Genomic DNA, 14,217 nt, shown 5'->3' with positions numbered 1-14,217 from the left:
GATAACGGGAATGTGGGAGAAGGAAAGTTTCTCAACGGCCAGCGCAGGGTACGGGACTGAAACGTGGACAAAGACATGCGAGAGTTTGAATCAGAACGGTGGATAGAGGAAAGGCGCCTCTCACGGAAAAGGCTGGAGGCAGCGGTGGCAGTGGTGGGAGCTGTGGGCGCGTTGAGGGTGGCACAGAGGAAGGAGGTGTTTCGGGATGCCCAAAAGGGAAAGGAGACGAAACAAGATCAAACACCAGGCTGGGATCCAAATGGGGCCCCGAGTGACATTCCGAGCCTGTGGCTCCAGAACGACCAGTAACGCTCTGGATACTGGAGCACAATCAATCAATCCACATTTCCGACTTGCCGATCGCGAAAAAGGGTCGAAGCCTTATTCCAAGGGTGCAGTCCAGTGGAAAGTGTTCGCTTGACAACCTTTGATGTGATGACTCGCGTCATGTCGTCATTGGACGTGGATGGAAACATTCTGATACTCTACTCATACAGTTGACGCCTTCGTGCATGAACAAAGAACGTATTTTGAAGGCGAGAGTGAGAGATCGACAGAAAATTAGCCAGATGGATGAGGCCATGAAATTTTGAAAAGGGGGAAACTTAAAATAGAGTGTATCACGTGACATGGAGACCGGTAAAATCCGGAGAACAAATTTTCCGACCCACGAGGCTGCAGCCTCGCCCACCAGTTTGGAGAAGTGCGTGATAAGGTGAGGGCATATCACAGCCGAGTTATCCATCACTCGCGCGGGGAGGTCTTTGCTGGGGTGTGTTTTCTCAGAGAGCTCAGTGACCCCTAGGAGGATACTCTCTGGTATCAAAGTAACGGAGTAAACTCATTATTATCGGTTCTGTGTTGGACATGAAGCGGTTAAGAAGATCGGCAGCGTTTCCGGGGGGTTCAATTGTGAAAGTTACTTGTACCTTTGGTGCTTCGCTGCGCAAAGGCAGGTGATGGTCGGTCAGTCATCACACTGGGACCCTGAAGGCACGGCAGTCACAGAATGGGTGGCCTGGACGAAAAGAGGGGACAGGCACCCGCTGGAACCTGGATCTGCCCGTTAGGGTCCAACCACCCAACCCAACACCCCGAATCCCGTAGCTCTGAGAGGGGCACCTCTCCCCTAAGCTCAGCGATTCGATGCTTAGCAGGTTCAATCACCTCGGCTCCAACCAATCGTTCGGGTGTGCTGCATTCCCAGTCACCGCTGCTCGTTCTTCACACCCCGCCTATTGGTGCACCCTTGATATGGCTCGGCGACGCTCATTCGCCATCTCGGCCTGTAAGCGCCTGCATCTGGTGCTGCCATGTAAGCACCTCCCACCTTTCCATGGCCGCCTTTTATGAGACCGGCGCATTCTCTGTGTCCTTTTCTCTCCTCATGCCATGCCTATGAGCCCAGAGTCTTGTGTCCTCGCGCAGGGTGCAGAAAGACTCGACGTCCTACAACGGCGATACCCAGGTTGAACAGGCGACATTCTCAATAGACAAATTCCATTTTATCGACAGAGCAACGCACCATCACTTGCGATTTCGCAGACAACCAAGACGAGAACGCATTCTCTCGATACCAGCAGCATGAAATTCTTCCTTTCGCGGCGGTGGAAGCCGAACAAATGGCCGTTCTATGTCCTCATACTCATTGAAATTCCATTGACCATCGCTCTCCTGGCATTATTCGGTATTGCCTCTCCAGACACTTACCGAACAAGGCTCTGGCAAGATGGTGCAGACAATGGCTTCAATTCGAGCCCATTGACAGGGCTATATGCAGCTGCCAACTATCGATCCTATTCCACGCCCAAGGTCTGGTCGCAATTGTGAGCGTCTTCCGTCGCAGATTGAAAACTCACGGCTGACCTCTTGTACTAGTATAACCGATTATAATGTTGCGATCACTGTCCTTTCCATGTTCATCATGCTCGTCAAATCGATCATGTATATGCTTCATGTGTTCCCACCGATTCTATCCGTCCTTGTTCACACCGGCCTTCTCGTCTTATACGCCGTATCGGTAAACTACCAAGCGAGCAGTGACACCACTGACCCGGACCACCCTCAACACGGTGCACCTTGGTACATCACCAAATCCTGTAACGTGGCCCATAATAAGAACAATGTCGGGTACTGTACACAGGCGAAAGCTGCCTTTGCATGCTCTTGCGCAATGCTAGGCATTTTCGTCACCTATTTCGGATTTGCCGTTTATTCGTGTTTTCCCAGCAAGCAACAGCGCGAGGAATATTCCGAGAATGCCCGGCTCAAGGCTGAACGATGGGCGAAATTTGAAACCTACCAGGACGATGAGACCGGTCAGACTGTACAGACACACCCTGTGCCTGATACCCCAGGCTTCATGAATGGTCGAATGAACCCTATGACTCCGCGAACACTTGCATTCAACACTCTAGGTGGAACGAAAGACCTCCCCTTGCGGAATCATTTCAGCTCGCCGAATGCGCCCCGCGCTACATCTCCATCCTTTGCGATTCAGAGCCCTGACTTGCCGAGAAGCCCAATGAGTCCGGGATTCGTTCAACGAGTAGGCACCGACTCGGAGAGGGCGAACGGCAAGTCTCCTGAAATTGGCTTTAGTCCTCAGGAGCCAGCCGCACCGCAGCTATATTTCCCTCCTCCACCAAAGACATCGAAGAAGTGAGTCCTCGAGTAGTCGAGGAACATTCAATGAACCGCTATTGAACTATATGGAGCTTTTTGGCATGGGATGTGAAACCACGGGCGTGATGACATGGAATCTGAGAGTTTATACCCTGTTGATACTTGATGTTTGATATTGCCAGAGGAACTGGCAGTTCCCATAGTCGATCACTCCTCACGATGAGGCGTCACGGGTCCAAGACCCCTAGGTTGCGGATACGGACTTGAGAGGGACCAGGAGGATTAAATGTATATGTAGAAACTAAAACTTGAAGAAACCATTATAAGATAGATCTCATAATGCTGCTTGGTCTCGATGACGTGAGGACCAGGATCGAAGAGGGAAAAAGGCATAGAATAGCGCCACCGCTTAAGAGGCAGCGGTAGCAACGACAGCAATATCTTTGGTCCTGTGTCGATGCATCAGAGAGGGCGCAGTAGTAGTAGAGCTCGATCTTACTTCATACTTCCAAGACAAGTTGTGGAAGTACTAAAAGGCCAATATATCCTCGCCAATCTGATAGACGCCAATGTATTCATCCTGGAAATATATAATGTGCGACCAGTATACGATCCATGACCCCTTCGTAACGCCGGAACGTCGAACCATTATTCATTGATCACCATTACCGCGAGGAAACACCCTGCGGATGCACCGAGTCTGTTGCAGGTCCGCCTGTCAGATTCGCCACAAACTCCTGGTAACGAAACACATCGCCTCCTTTCTTTGGAGCAGGGTCTTTCAAGCCTCGCACTCCTGCGATTCCAATCACATTTTTGCCCAAAATCCTCCTTCCCGTGAAACCTTCCATTGCTCGGTCGATGTCCTTTGCGGTCAGTTGTCGTTCACCCGGGTCTGGTACTGTGCTCATTAAAGCCGCGCGAAGCTCTGCAACATCGATTTGTCCGCTGTCATCGTCGTCGAAGGCAGACAGAGCATTGAGCAGCTCTTGTTGGGGTGATAACCCCACCAATATATTGGCGAGCTGATTGAGATACTGCGGAAGGGACATCTGTTGCGGCTGTCCTGGTGGGAAGAATTGAGACAGATTGCTTTCGTGCAGTCCCAGGGATTGCAGCGTCTCCGCCACAGAGGAGGCGTCGATTGTACCGTTGGAATTTGAGTCGAGCACAGAGAAGGACTCGCGCATGTTATGCAGGAGCTGCGGTGGCAGTTTTGAGAGATTATCGTTTTGAGATAGCATGCCGTTGGACACGAGTCTTCTTGGCTCCCTACTCGCTGAAGTCTTTGAGTTGGTCGACAGGAACTGCCCCGCCTCATATTTTGAGGGCGATGATGGTTGTGATTGGCGTGCTATTGGTGAAGGTGGAGGTTCGGTTTGTGCTCTTCTGAAAGGCTGATCCGTGGTCGTTCTTGACGGTGTTGACACTGTGATCTCGTCTTCCTCCTCTTCCGAGACTGTATAAGCATGCTTGAGTTTAGATGGTGAAGTCAAAGGGGAAGCAGCGCTCCTGTTTGTTGGAGGTGTTGCTGGTCTTCCTCCACTGACGAGTGTTGGGGAACCGGGCGAACCAGGACGGCGAAAAGGCGACGAACGGGGAGAGTTGTTGAATGTGGATTTGTATGAAGACTGGACAGACAAAAGACTTAGCGAATTGATGAGAGGCAACAAGAGGTGTCGAACGTACCATTGTCACGTCAAGGACATCTACCCACTCCTAGTTGTTTTAATTGGTGAGGGAGTGAGTACGAGCCACGGGGTAGATGATGAGTCCAAATCTTTTTCGAAGAGGTCCTCTGGTGTAAGAAATCGTTTGAGGCACTGACTGAATTAGAGATAGCCGGTAAGTTGTGGGGTGAAGTCCTCTTTGTGAGAGTTGTAAATGCGACAACCATCTCCAGGCATGTGATTGTGTAAACAAGCCGATGTTGGCAGGGCAGCAAGCATCGAAATCATTGGGAAGGTTTTGCGAGCTTTTCGGGAGGAGGCGCCTGGGCGCTTTGAACCCGAAGCCCCCAATCAGCACATTGCAATCCAGTCTCGGGCGCTAAATTGCCGATCTCAGGGGCTTCTTAATCCCGCGATTGCAGGGGGTGAAATTTATGGGGAGCCTCCGCAGCGTAGGAGACCTGTGCCCCCTTCAGCATCCAGTCTCTTTAGCAGGACCGAAAGCAAACTTTGGACTGTACATACCTCAGCCGCCACATGTCGGATCTTGGTAAACGGTGTTTTCTGGGAGACTTCTGACACATATACCTCGCTAAAGATCGCGGGCTGGGTTTATTTCTGAGGACTGAAACATCGCCCCTCAATCGCTTTCCATCTCCTGCGACATCTCCAACCCCGACGAGGGCTAATGATAACGACACAACACTTTGTCCATACTCAACCTAGAAAATCTGACGGCGCCGACCACGACGACGAAGACAACGATCTTGACGAAGCCATGACCGAAACACTTGTTTATCGACCCCATCCTGTGAACATGAGCGGACATCATGACCGCCCGCGATCCACCTCTTCCAACTCGGGCTCTCACAAGTCCACCTTTTCCCACTACAAAGTGTCCTCCCAAAGCTCCCTAGTACCTCCGTCGCCTAGAGGCTCCTACCGCTCTTCTCAAAGGGTTTCGACGGTATACGAAGATGGGCCATTTCGTCCCTCGAAGAGATTAAGATCGCAATACCCGCTCCATTCAAGCGAGCCTCATGTGGAATACATACTCGTTGCTTCGTTCGACATCGATCGGGGCCCTATTATGGAACATCAGTTTCCCGGTGCGATCAGCCCGGACGAGAACATGTTGGCCGAGCTGATGCTTCCCGATCAAACACATGTCCGGCAACAAGACTGGACCATGTTCTTCTTACACAAAGATGCTGGCACAAGTGAAGACGAGGCCGCTGAGCGAGAAGCTCGAAGGATCCAGCGCGAGGCAAGAAGACGGGCGCGAGAAGCGGGTGAGACGGATGATGTCGAAGGAGAAGAATCCGCAGACGACACCAGTAGTGATGAAAGTGACGCAGACGACATGGACAGCCCTCCCCTAATGTATGTCCTAAACCTCGTCAATACCAAACAGGACAGCTCGGTGAAAAGAGGCGCTATTGTAAAGGCAATGGCCATTTGTACGAGGCACTCTTTTCTCCACATATACAAACCGCTCTTGTTGCTCGCCCTCGAGGACTATTTCAAGTCACCCACGCCCGACACTTTGGAACTCTTATACAATGCACTGAATGCCATGGATTTGTCTCTGATGCCACGGCTGTCACTGCTGGAGCGACACATTCTGCAGGCAAGCGACGTTAAGGACATGTTTGTGGAGAAATTCGAGCAGATGATTGCCCAACGCTTAGCAGACGAGGCCCTTGCACAGACTTCAGACGCCCCGGAATCGCCAACAAAACAAGAGCAGAAGTATTTGGTTCCCAGAGACACACACGAGTTCGAGTCAAAGATTGTTTATAACAGCATCCCGATCCCAGTCAAGATCCCTACAGCTTTGTCACCTGAAACAGTGGGAGACTTTTCACTCATCAAGCTCGTTCAAATCTTTGGCAATCCCCATCTGTCTCAACCCCAGCCTTTTGCCTTACATCCCCACCTGACTACATCTGGAGCCTTCACGCATCCAATAATTGTCCTCATCAATGCCATGCTGACCCAGAAGAGAGTCATCTTCCTGGGTCACAATCGGCCCTCCGGAGAGGTTGCAGAAGCTGTCCTTGCAGCATGTGCATTGGCTTCGGGTGGTGTATTACGAGGGTTCACCCGTCATGCATTCCCATATACCGATCTGACCAAGATCGACGAACTTCTGAAAGTCCCGGGATTCATTGCGGGTGTCACGAATCCTGCCTTCTCCTACCACCCCGAATGGTGGGACCTGCTCTGCGACCTGCCGTCAGGCAGGATGAAAATCTCATCCTGCATTGAGGCTGCCCCAGTCACAGAGGGGACAACCTTTTTCCAGCAGCACGGGCATGCTGCGTTGACTCACAAAGACCTCCATCACTCTGACGCTACGGGAGATGGACTCTTTATGGAAGACATCAGTCGAAGCATCACGTCTCGAGCCGGGGAGTCTATCATTCGCGCCAAATTTCGAGCCTATATCACGAAATTCACTCGCATAGCGGCAGCCTTCGAAGAGACTGTATATGGAGCTAGCAATCTGACGGTGATACCTCCGACAGAGGTGGATAACGTGGATGCGACTGCGACTACACCTGCACCACCTGCTCGGCCCATGTCTCTCAAAACTTCCAGTAAGAATCTGAAGGGACATGGTTATGTCTGGCCGAGCGAGGACGCCAAAACCCGCGAACTGGCAGCATCTGCAGCCAGAATCGAAGGATGGCGTAATACGCGATCCTACTATGCCTTCATCTCCGATCTCGCGGCACATGCGCAGGACCCGACTTCGCCAACGTCTCCAGTCAGTATGACCAAGATGCTGGCTCGAGCACCGACGAAGCCGTACGTGGATCTGTATCATTCGTTGTCTAAACTAAGGACCCTGCACCTGACTCCCACGGAAGCTGGAGCCATCTATCTGGCCTTGGAAGCCTATTGCACTGACTACGAAAGTATCCTGGAGCTGCTGGAGATGGCACCCATGTCAGAAGCAGGACTGTTCTACGTCGCCCTGGGACTCTGGCATGAAGACTGGCGAGTTCGAGAAGCAGTCACAAGTCTCCTGGACCGGGTCAGACAACACCCTGCAGGCCGAGTGTTCTTCAACCGGCTCGGAGGTTGGGCTACCATGGGTTTCAACCGACGTCTGCAGGAGAAGGAGAATAGACTACGCTCCCAGCAGCATGAAGCCGAGCTGGGTCCCCTGGCTTTCGACGCTGACCAGAGACGAAGTTGACGTGGAGCATTTTTGACTGCGATGGAGCAAGTTGACACGATACCTTGCTTTGCCATGACATTATTTATTGAGTTGTAGCCAGCCGGTGGTAGAGGAAGGGGGGGAAATGACCAATTATATAGCAAGACCAATGAGATGACGAAGAAGCGCATAAGCCGATGATTTCTCCCATGCTGTAGGATGAGGATTATCATCAACAGGCCAGGATTCGCCATACTCGAACTCGTCCTTTGTAGCGACGAATTTGGGGGCGCAGCCGGAGACTCTCAGATGCTCTGACTCCATGTTCGTCGGCCCCCTGATTCACGCCATTTCTTGCATTCATGGTGGCTTTCCTGACTATTGAATCTTGGCACCTTCAAGCGAGTCGCCGGTAAATTCGTCTCTTTCAGAGTTTGTCCTTGACTCAGTTCAAGCTCCCTAAACTCCTCCACCGAGAAACTGCTGCGCAAGCACGAAACTTGCCTACGAGTAACTCCCTGCAGGGATACCATCCTTTTCTGACAGAGTTGACGTGTTGACGTTTCGAGTGTGTCGATAGAATGCAGCACCCTGCAATCCTCCCTCTCCCGATGCGGTTGTGGTCCTAGCGCGACCGCGGCGTCAGCCTTTCCCGTCCCCCGTCAACCACATGGACCTTTTCTGTCAGTGTTTGACAGGGTGTGCTCGTGCTAAGAGATGGAAATGGGGTGGATGGGGCACTTGATGTCGGTTAGACCAAGTCCATGATCGACAGTCTGACTCTTCTGGACCACGAAAGGGGGGCCATTGGAGGCCCAGAATCCGAACTACCTTGGCCGAAATGAACGTTTCCTCGTGGTTGACCGTCTCTGGACCCCCAATGAGTTTGTGGGCGGAGCGCCACGAAGCGCCTCCTACCTCTCTGCCATCCACACGTTCACAGGCTTACCAGAAGGAATGTGAGGCTTTCCGCTTTCGAACGCCTCCTTAACGCCTGGTGGAGGCATTAATTCGGCCTCCCATTGTCCCAAGAGTGCCCACATTCCAATGGCCGGCTTGTGCTAACGCTGACTGGTAAAGATACCGCTCACATGTTTTGGATGGGCTCAATCTCCAGAGCCAGTGCTCATATCCTGGTAGGTGTGTGTTGACTAACCTGCTTGTTTGCGGAAGGTCTGATTATGGTTGTTCTGTTCGTTTTCTTCAGTCTTTGTGTTCTAAGACATTGCTATTGTTGAATGCTGTCTCTCCGTCTTGCTTTGACAACACTGCACGGGTATCGCATCATACATTTCCCATCGTTGCGACTCAGACAGATCTCGAACCCGGCTCCTTGCTTATCGTCTTCACCTTGAAACGTTCTATTCCCGAAGCGGCACAACGTTTGGTTCCGCGGCAGATCAGCAGGATCAACGTCCAGGGTGCGACACGTGCGACATCGTTCCCCGGAGTCCAAATCGGGTGCGATCAACTGAATATCAATGACCGAAAGCCTCTCGACTCTGTGAAACTCGAATACCTGAGCGGTGAGAGGCACTACAGCGTCGAGGACTCAGCACGTTCTCGAAAGTCGATGTGAGCGCCTCTCGGCTTCACGACTGTCCTGCCGCAGTGCGTGCCCTGAGGAGAACTCAGAGGCGTCCGTTCTTTACCATCGAACATCATCTCTACTGACGCTCGTTATAAATACCTTCCTTTCAAAGACACCAGGAGCCATGTCATCTCATTATAGCCAGCTAAGACAGCGGAGACGATGGCATTCCCCCAAATACGCAACCTCTACGACAACAATACTCTCGTTAATGATCGCCCTGATCATCATTGCGACACCAAGCTGTGCACAAGTAATGGAATTGGACGCACAAATCTATGAATCCAATTTCTACCAAGAGCTAGCTATCCGGGGGGAAATACACATGGACCGTCGAGAGCCCCCTCGCAGGAACGTTCAACTGGAAAGGAGACAAGCCGAGGATAGTGTGGTGCCGACAACATTGGCCGAACCTACCTCTGTCTCGACATCTTTATCTCCATCTTCATCTTCCTCCTCATCTTCGTCTCCGGAGCCGACCACCACCTCGTCGGCCGACCAGACATCGGTTAACAGCACAGAAACCAAGACTTCTGTGTCCTCATCAAGCGCTTCGACGTTGGCCACACCCAGCGTTACAGTTGTCACTACACCGTTACCAACGCCCTTTGATACCTCTGTAGGCAGCAACTTCACCAGCTCGGCCTGTCCCGATTTTTTCAGCAGCTTCCTCAATAACTCGACGTTTCAGTCCTGCGTGCCTGTGTCCCTCCTCCTGCAGAATTCCAATTCATTCTTCCGAGCCCAACGATCGGTCACACTCCTTACGCAGACTCTGGATGCAGCGTGCAATGCGCCTTTGGCGATCTGCTCGCCCTTGCTGAGCAATCTGGCGTCACAGTTGATCGACCACGCAAACTGCGGCGAAGACTACAAGCGGCAGAACCCCCTCGTCTCGCAAGCCTATGCGGGATTCCTCGCCTACGAGCCGGTCTATCGCGCAACATGTCTGAAGGACCAGAGTACGGGAGGTTACTGTTTCAGCGAAGCCATCACTAACGCATCCAACCCGGCCGATTTCTATCCGTACTACACGGCTGTGGGGCTGTCGATGCCAGAAACGGCGCGACCCAGTTGTAGCCAATGTCTCAAGAAGACCATGGAGATCTTTGCTGGGTATGCGACGAACGCGGTGCAGCCCCTGGCCAAGACGTACTTGCCGTGCGCAAACCAGGTGGACAAGAGCTGTGGGAGCGGCTTTGTGGACACCCAAGTCAAAGTTGGCACGGTGACGAGTTCGAACGCGGCAGTCGGGGGACGGGGGCGAGAGGCGATACCGAGCTCATCGCTATTGGTTATTACGGCAATGGTGGTGATTTCACTGGTCGGCGGCACCTTGAATTGATGCTGCTGCTATCGGGGGAGGGGTTTTTTTGTATAGTTTGTCTTGGGGTTAGACTGGCAGGCAACCACAACCACAACGGGTACAGGCCACCATGAAGATCATTAGTGAGCATACATTAGAACGACCCTGAAAAAAAGAAAAAAAAAAGCGAGCACTGGGCTGTGAGCAGTGAGCACTTGAACTGGGGCAGGAAGGAAGAATTGATTTTGTGGTCCACAATCCACATAGCGCAGGAGTTTGGGAGACATGATTCAGGGAGGACTGGGGGTGTGTTTGAACGAGATTTGCAACGAACAAAGTGTGTACCGAGTATGTAGAATGGAAACTAGACAGTCGACCTTTTAGGGCTTTTGCGAACTCCTATCCCTATAATACCCGCGTACGAGGATGGATGATTCTTCTCAACTGGACCTTGTTGGGCCAGGCGGGGCGGGAAATGGATGGATGGTCTTTTCCTCTCCTTTCTCTCTCTATCTATCTTCTCCTCCATCTCTCTGCGAGTGACCTTTTCTTGTCGAGGTTGCCTAGCCTCCCTCCCCCCCTCCCTCCAAGCTGGATTCAATCAACCAATCACCCTCAACCCAAACTACCCCAACCCAACCCGACCGACCGACCGACTGGCCAACCCATCGATAGACTGACTGATAGACCGATCGATAGACTGTCTGACCGATGACGGTGGGTACGTACTTGCGAGGTACTAGTAGTGAAATAGTCCTACCCAATTTCAGGCGCGAGGCGCGAAGCGCGAGGCGTATTCGATGACCTGGTATTTATTACCCAATGCCCCAATACCCAATCCGGCAATATTTTGTACTCGTAATTATTATCACTTGTACAGCATTACTGACCCAAGTATTATGTCCCACTCTACTCCACTCGAAGGAAAGGGACGTGTACCCCGTACCTCGTACCTCGTGCCGAGCGAGCGAGTACCTCCTGTACCAGCATGGTAGGTAGGAGGTCTCCTATTAATTGCGAGTCCCATCACTCTACCGAGTACTCGGTGCTTCGAGATATCTTCTTTCCTGCAGGTCCTGTACGGAGTATGTCGTACGGAGAACTCGTGCTCGGTATTCGAACAGGACCGAGGACCGAATATGCTTCTCAGTGGTCAATGCTATGCACATGTCAAAGGGCGCTACCGTGCTGCCCACGTCATATCAACATCTCGGAATTCTTTCACCAGTACTTGGATACCGCACTGCACTACACTGCACCTCTTCCTCTCCTTACATCTACTCGGAACACATCTCCCCCACTGAGAAAGGGTTCCGATGATATTATCATAGCTCGTCCACGAGCTGCCTGGTACTTCTAACCTCCGAACAGCAAACAATGACATGAGCGCTTGCAGGGTATGGTGTGTCACTTGTCGAACAGGAAACAGCCTAGGGAACAAAACTCCCCTCTTTCATGCGATCCAGAACCAGATCCTCTCCACAATGTTTCTCGGCTTCCGCTCGGGCCACACTATGGCGTCCAACGCAGCTTTACCCGTGTGCAGATCGGCTTCGGCCGCATTGCGGAAGTGTGTGCGCTTGAAGATTCTCCAGAAAAGGTAGAGCCCGAAATAGATGGGCACTCCGATGTAATCGGTGATGAAGGCCTGGTAGTCCCACGTTCCTGCAATCGAGTCGAACCCATTGAAAAAAATGATCAGCCCAAAGAAGATGGCCGAGATGTAGCCGAGGTATGGTTGCCACGGAGACTTGAACGGCAACTGGTCGCGGTCGATGCCCTGCGCATGGCACGCATGGTAAAAGCGAATGTACGCAATGCAGATGCTGACCCAGGTGAAGAGCGTGGAGATTGTGGTCAAGTTCTGGAACCAGGTGAAGACGGTATTCGACCCGGAAGAGCAAGACATGTACGTCAGGAGAGAGATGGACCAGGTGATCAGCACACACCACACAGGGACACCAGTCTTGGTACACTTGAGCAGGAATCGGGGTGCCTGGCGGATTTGCGCAATCCCATACAGGTATCGAGAGCCCGTGTACAAGAAAGCGTTGGCCGACGAGGAGGCAGATGTCAAGATGACAGCGTTGATGATGGAGGGAAGAGCGTCGATTCCGGCCCGATTGATGGCAAGAACCCATGGAGACTGAGCAGCACCAGGCGCGCCATTTTCACGTGCGTTCAAGAGATTGGGATCGTTGTACGGGACCAATACGCCGATCGCCAATGAGCCCAAGACGTAAAAGAACAAGATACGCCAGAATACTCGGCGGACAGCCTTGGGGATATTTCGGCGCGGATCCTCAGCCTCGCCAGCCGCGACGGCCACCATTTCGACGCCTCCATATGAGAAAGCGGCGTTGACGAGAGTGGACCATAGACCCAGAAAACGACCAGTGCTACCGGAGGCGATGTACGCTTTCATAGCCCCAGGGTTATTCCAGTACTGGAACCCGAGACGTTGCTGCCCTGGAACTCCACCAACATCAATGATGAGGGCGAGGATGAGCAGGCCAATGATGGTGATGATCTTAATGGAAGCGAAAATGAACTCGGCTTCACCGTAAATGGCGACCGCGAAAATGTTGAGCGCTAGAACCAGCACTATGACGATGGAGATCCAGGCTGCCACGTTGACGTCTCGAGCGCCGGGCCAGAACTGGATGACGCTCGATGCTGCTGAGATTTCGGCGCAAAGTGTGATGGCGCAAGAATACCAATTGTTCCAGCCAACAGCAAACCCCATGGCATCATCGACATAACGGGCGCAGAATTGTGGAATGGCACCAGGAAGCGGAAGCCACGTGGCCATCTCACCCAGAGACATCATCATGGCGAAGACAGCCAGACCAGTGAAGGTATAGCCCAGGAGGACCGACAGCGGACCGGCTTGGAGGAAAGCACGGCCAATTCCCAAGAATAGACCAGTGCCGATAGTGCCACCAAGAGCAATGAACTGGATGTGACGAGATTTCAGTCCTCGTGAGACATAGCCATATTCCTCGGCGGTGGCGACGTCGCCAAAGACATCGGTGGCTTCGTTGACCTTGGAACCCCGTCGGGCCTATGAAAGAACAAGATGTCAGCGACCTTGGTCCGGCTTTTGCTTTGCCGCCTTCACGGTATAAACTTACCTCAATCTTGTTGATCTCATTGTAGTCAATTGGAACGTTATCTGGAGAGTCGGAACCAGAGTTGAGATGGAAGTCGGCCGTTTTCTCCATGTTGAGTCTGGGTGAAGCTATTGGAGATGTCGAGTGCTGACTAGTTTACAGGTTAACAGAGCTCGACAATCCTTTTGGATTCGAGCAGGGGACGAGCAACTGCGCCAGAGGCCTCGGGATGGGAGGAACAAGGAGGCCCGTAGGGCCATGGTAAGTTGGAGAGGTATTTGTAGGACAACAAGTCTGTGTGGACCAGGCTTGGACGGTGATGCCTGGGGCAGTGGCAGATTACCCTGGCTGCATTGAGCCCATCGACAGCTCTGACATGATCGCCCGCGCCGAATGACAACGAGATACGAACTGTCGAGGTTTTGTGTCTAGGTGCCAGACTGCGACGTTACGACCCACCCGGGCCAGGCGAACTGAAATGGGGGCGGCGAGGACCGTGGCCTGTGCTTGCACACAAGAACAATGGTGCAATAGTGGTCAGCTATGAGGATGAGTACGGGGTACAGTAGCTCGAGGATGTTCGAGTCTCGACCGCAGGTGAATGGAAGAGGAAGGCGACAGAGTCGGACAGGGGACCCTGGGAGGAGGGGGTTCCGGTCAGAGCAAACGGAGGATTGTGGAGGCGTAGGTACTCGTAGGGTGTGATCTCCGTTGGGATGGGATACGAGTAAGGCCAGGAAGAG

The 14,217-nt window shown here is 52.5% G+C and overlaps 5 protein-coding genes across 5 annotated transcripts; 3 read left to right on the top strand and 2 right to left on the bottom strand.

The window, feature by feature from the left end:
• Positions 1-1,584: 1,584 nt before the first annotated feature.
• On the top strand, positions 1,585-2,665 carry AYO21_00144 (hypothetical protein; the record flags this gene model as incomplete). The annotated part of the gene is made up of 2 exons (XM_022650134.1): positions 1,585-1,826; positions 1,879-2,665. The coding sequence occupies 2 exons, from the start codon at positions 1,585-1,587 to the stop codon at positions 2,663-2,665; spliced, it is 1,029 nt and encodes a 342-aa protein (XP_022517460.1).
• A 625-nt stretch (positions 2,666-3,290) lies between these two features.
• AYO21_00143 (hypothetical protein) lies at positions 3,291-4,317 on the bottom strand (the record flags this gene model as incomplete). Its single annotated transcript, XM_022650133.1, has 3 exons — positions 3,291-4,137; positions 4,199-4,256; positions 4,311-4,317. 3 exons carry the CDS (start codon positions 4,315-4,317, stop codon positions 3,291-3,293), a joined length of 912 nt encoding a protein of 303 aa, XP_022517459.1.
• A 666-nt stretch (positions 4,318-4,983) lies between these two features.
• Positions 4,984-7,503, top strand: AYO21_00142 (hypothetical protein; the record flags this gene model as incomplete). The annotated part of the gene is made up of 1 exon (XM_022650132.1): positions 4,984-7,503. One exon carries the CDS (start codon positions 4,984-4,986, stop codon positions 7,501-7,503), a length of 2,520 nt encoding a protein of 839 aa, XP_022517458.1.
• A 1,676-nt stretch (positions 7,504-9,179) lies between these two features.
• Positions 9,180-10,400, top strand: AYO21_00141 (hypothetical protein; the record flags this gene model as incomplete). Its single annotated transcript, XM_022650131.1, has 1 exon — positions 9,180-10,400. The coding sequence occupies one exon, from the start codon at positions 9,180-9,182 to the stop codon at positions 10,398-10,400; it is 1,221 nt and encodes a 406-aa protein (XP_022517457.1).
• Positions 10,401-11,814: 1,414 nt separating this feature from the next.
• On the bottom strand, positions 11,815-13,585 carry AYO21_00140 (hypothetical protein; the record flags this gene model as incomplete). The annotated part of the gene is made up of 2 exons (XM_022650130.1): positions 11,815-13,425; positions 13,496-13,585. The coding sequence occupies 2 exons, from the start codon at positions 13,583-13,585 to the stop codon at positions 11,815-11,817; spliced, it is 1,701 nt and encodes a 566-aa protein (XP_022517456.1).
• Positions 13,586-14,217: the final 632 nt, after the last annotated feature.

This window comes from Fonsecaea monophora, assembly GCF_001642475.1.
Source record: "Fonsecaea monophora strain CBS 269.37 chromosome Unknown Scaff1, whole genome shotgun sequence".
Taxonomy (NCBI): Eukaryota; Fungi; Ascomycota; class Eurotiomycetes; order Chaetothyriales; family Herpotrichiellaceae; genus Fonsecaea; species Fonsecaea monophora.
This window is presented reverse-complemented; position numbering and strand designations above follow the sequence as displayed.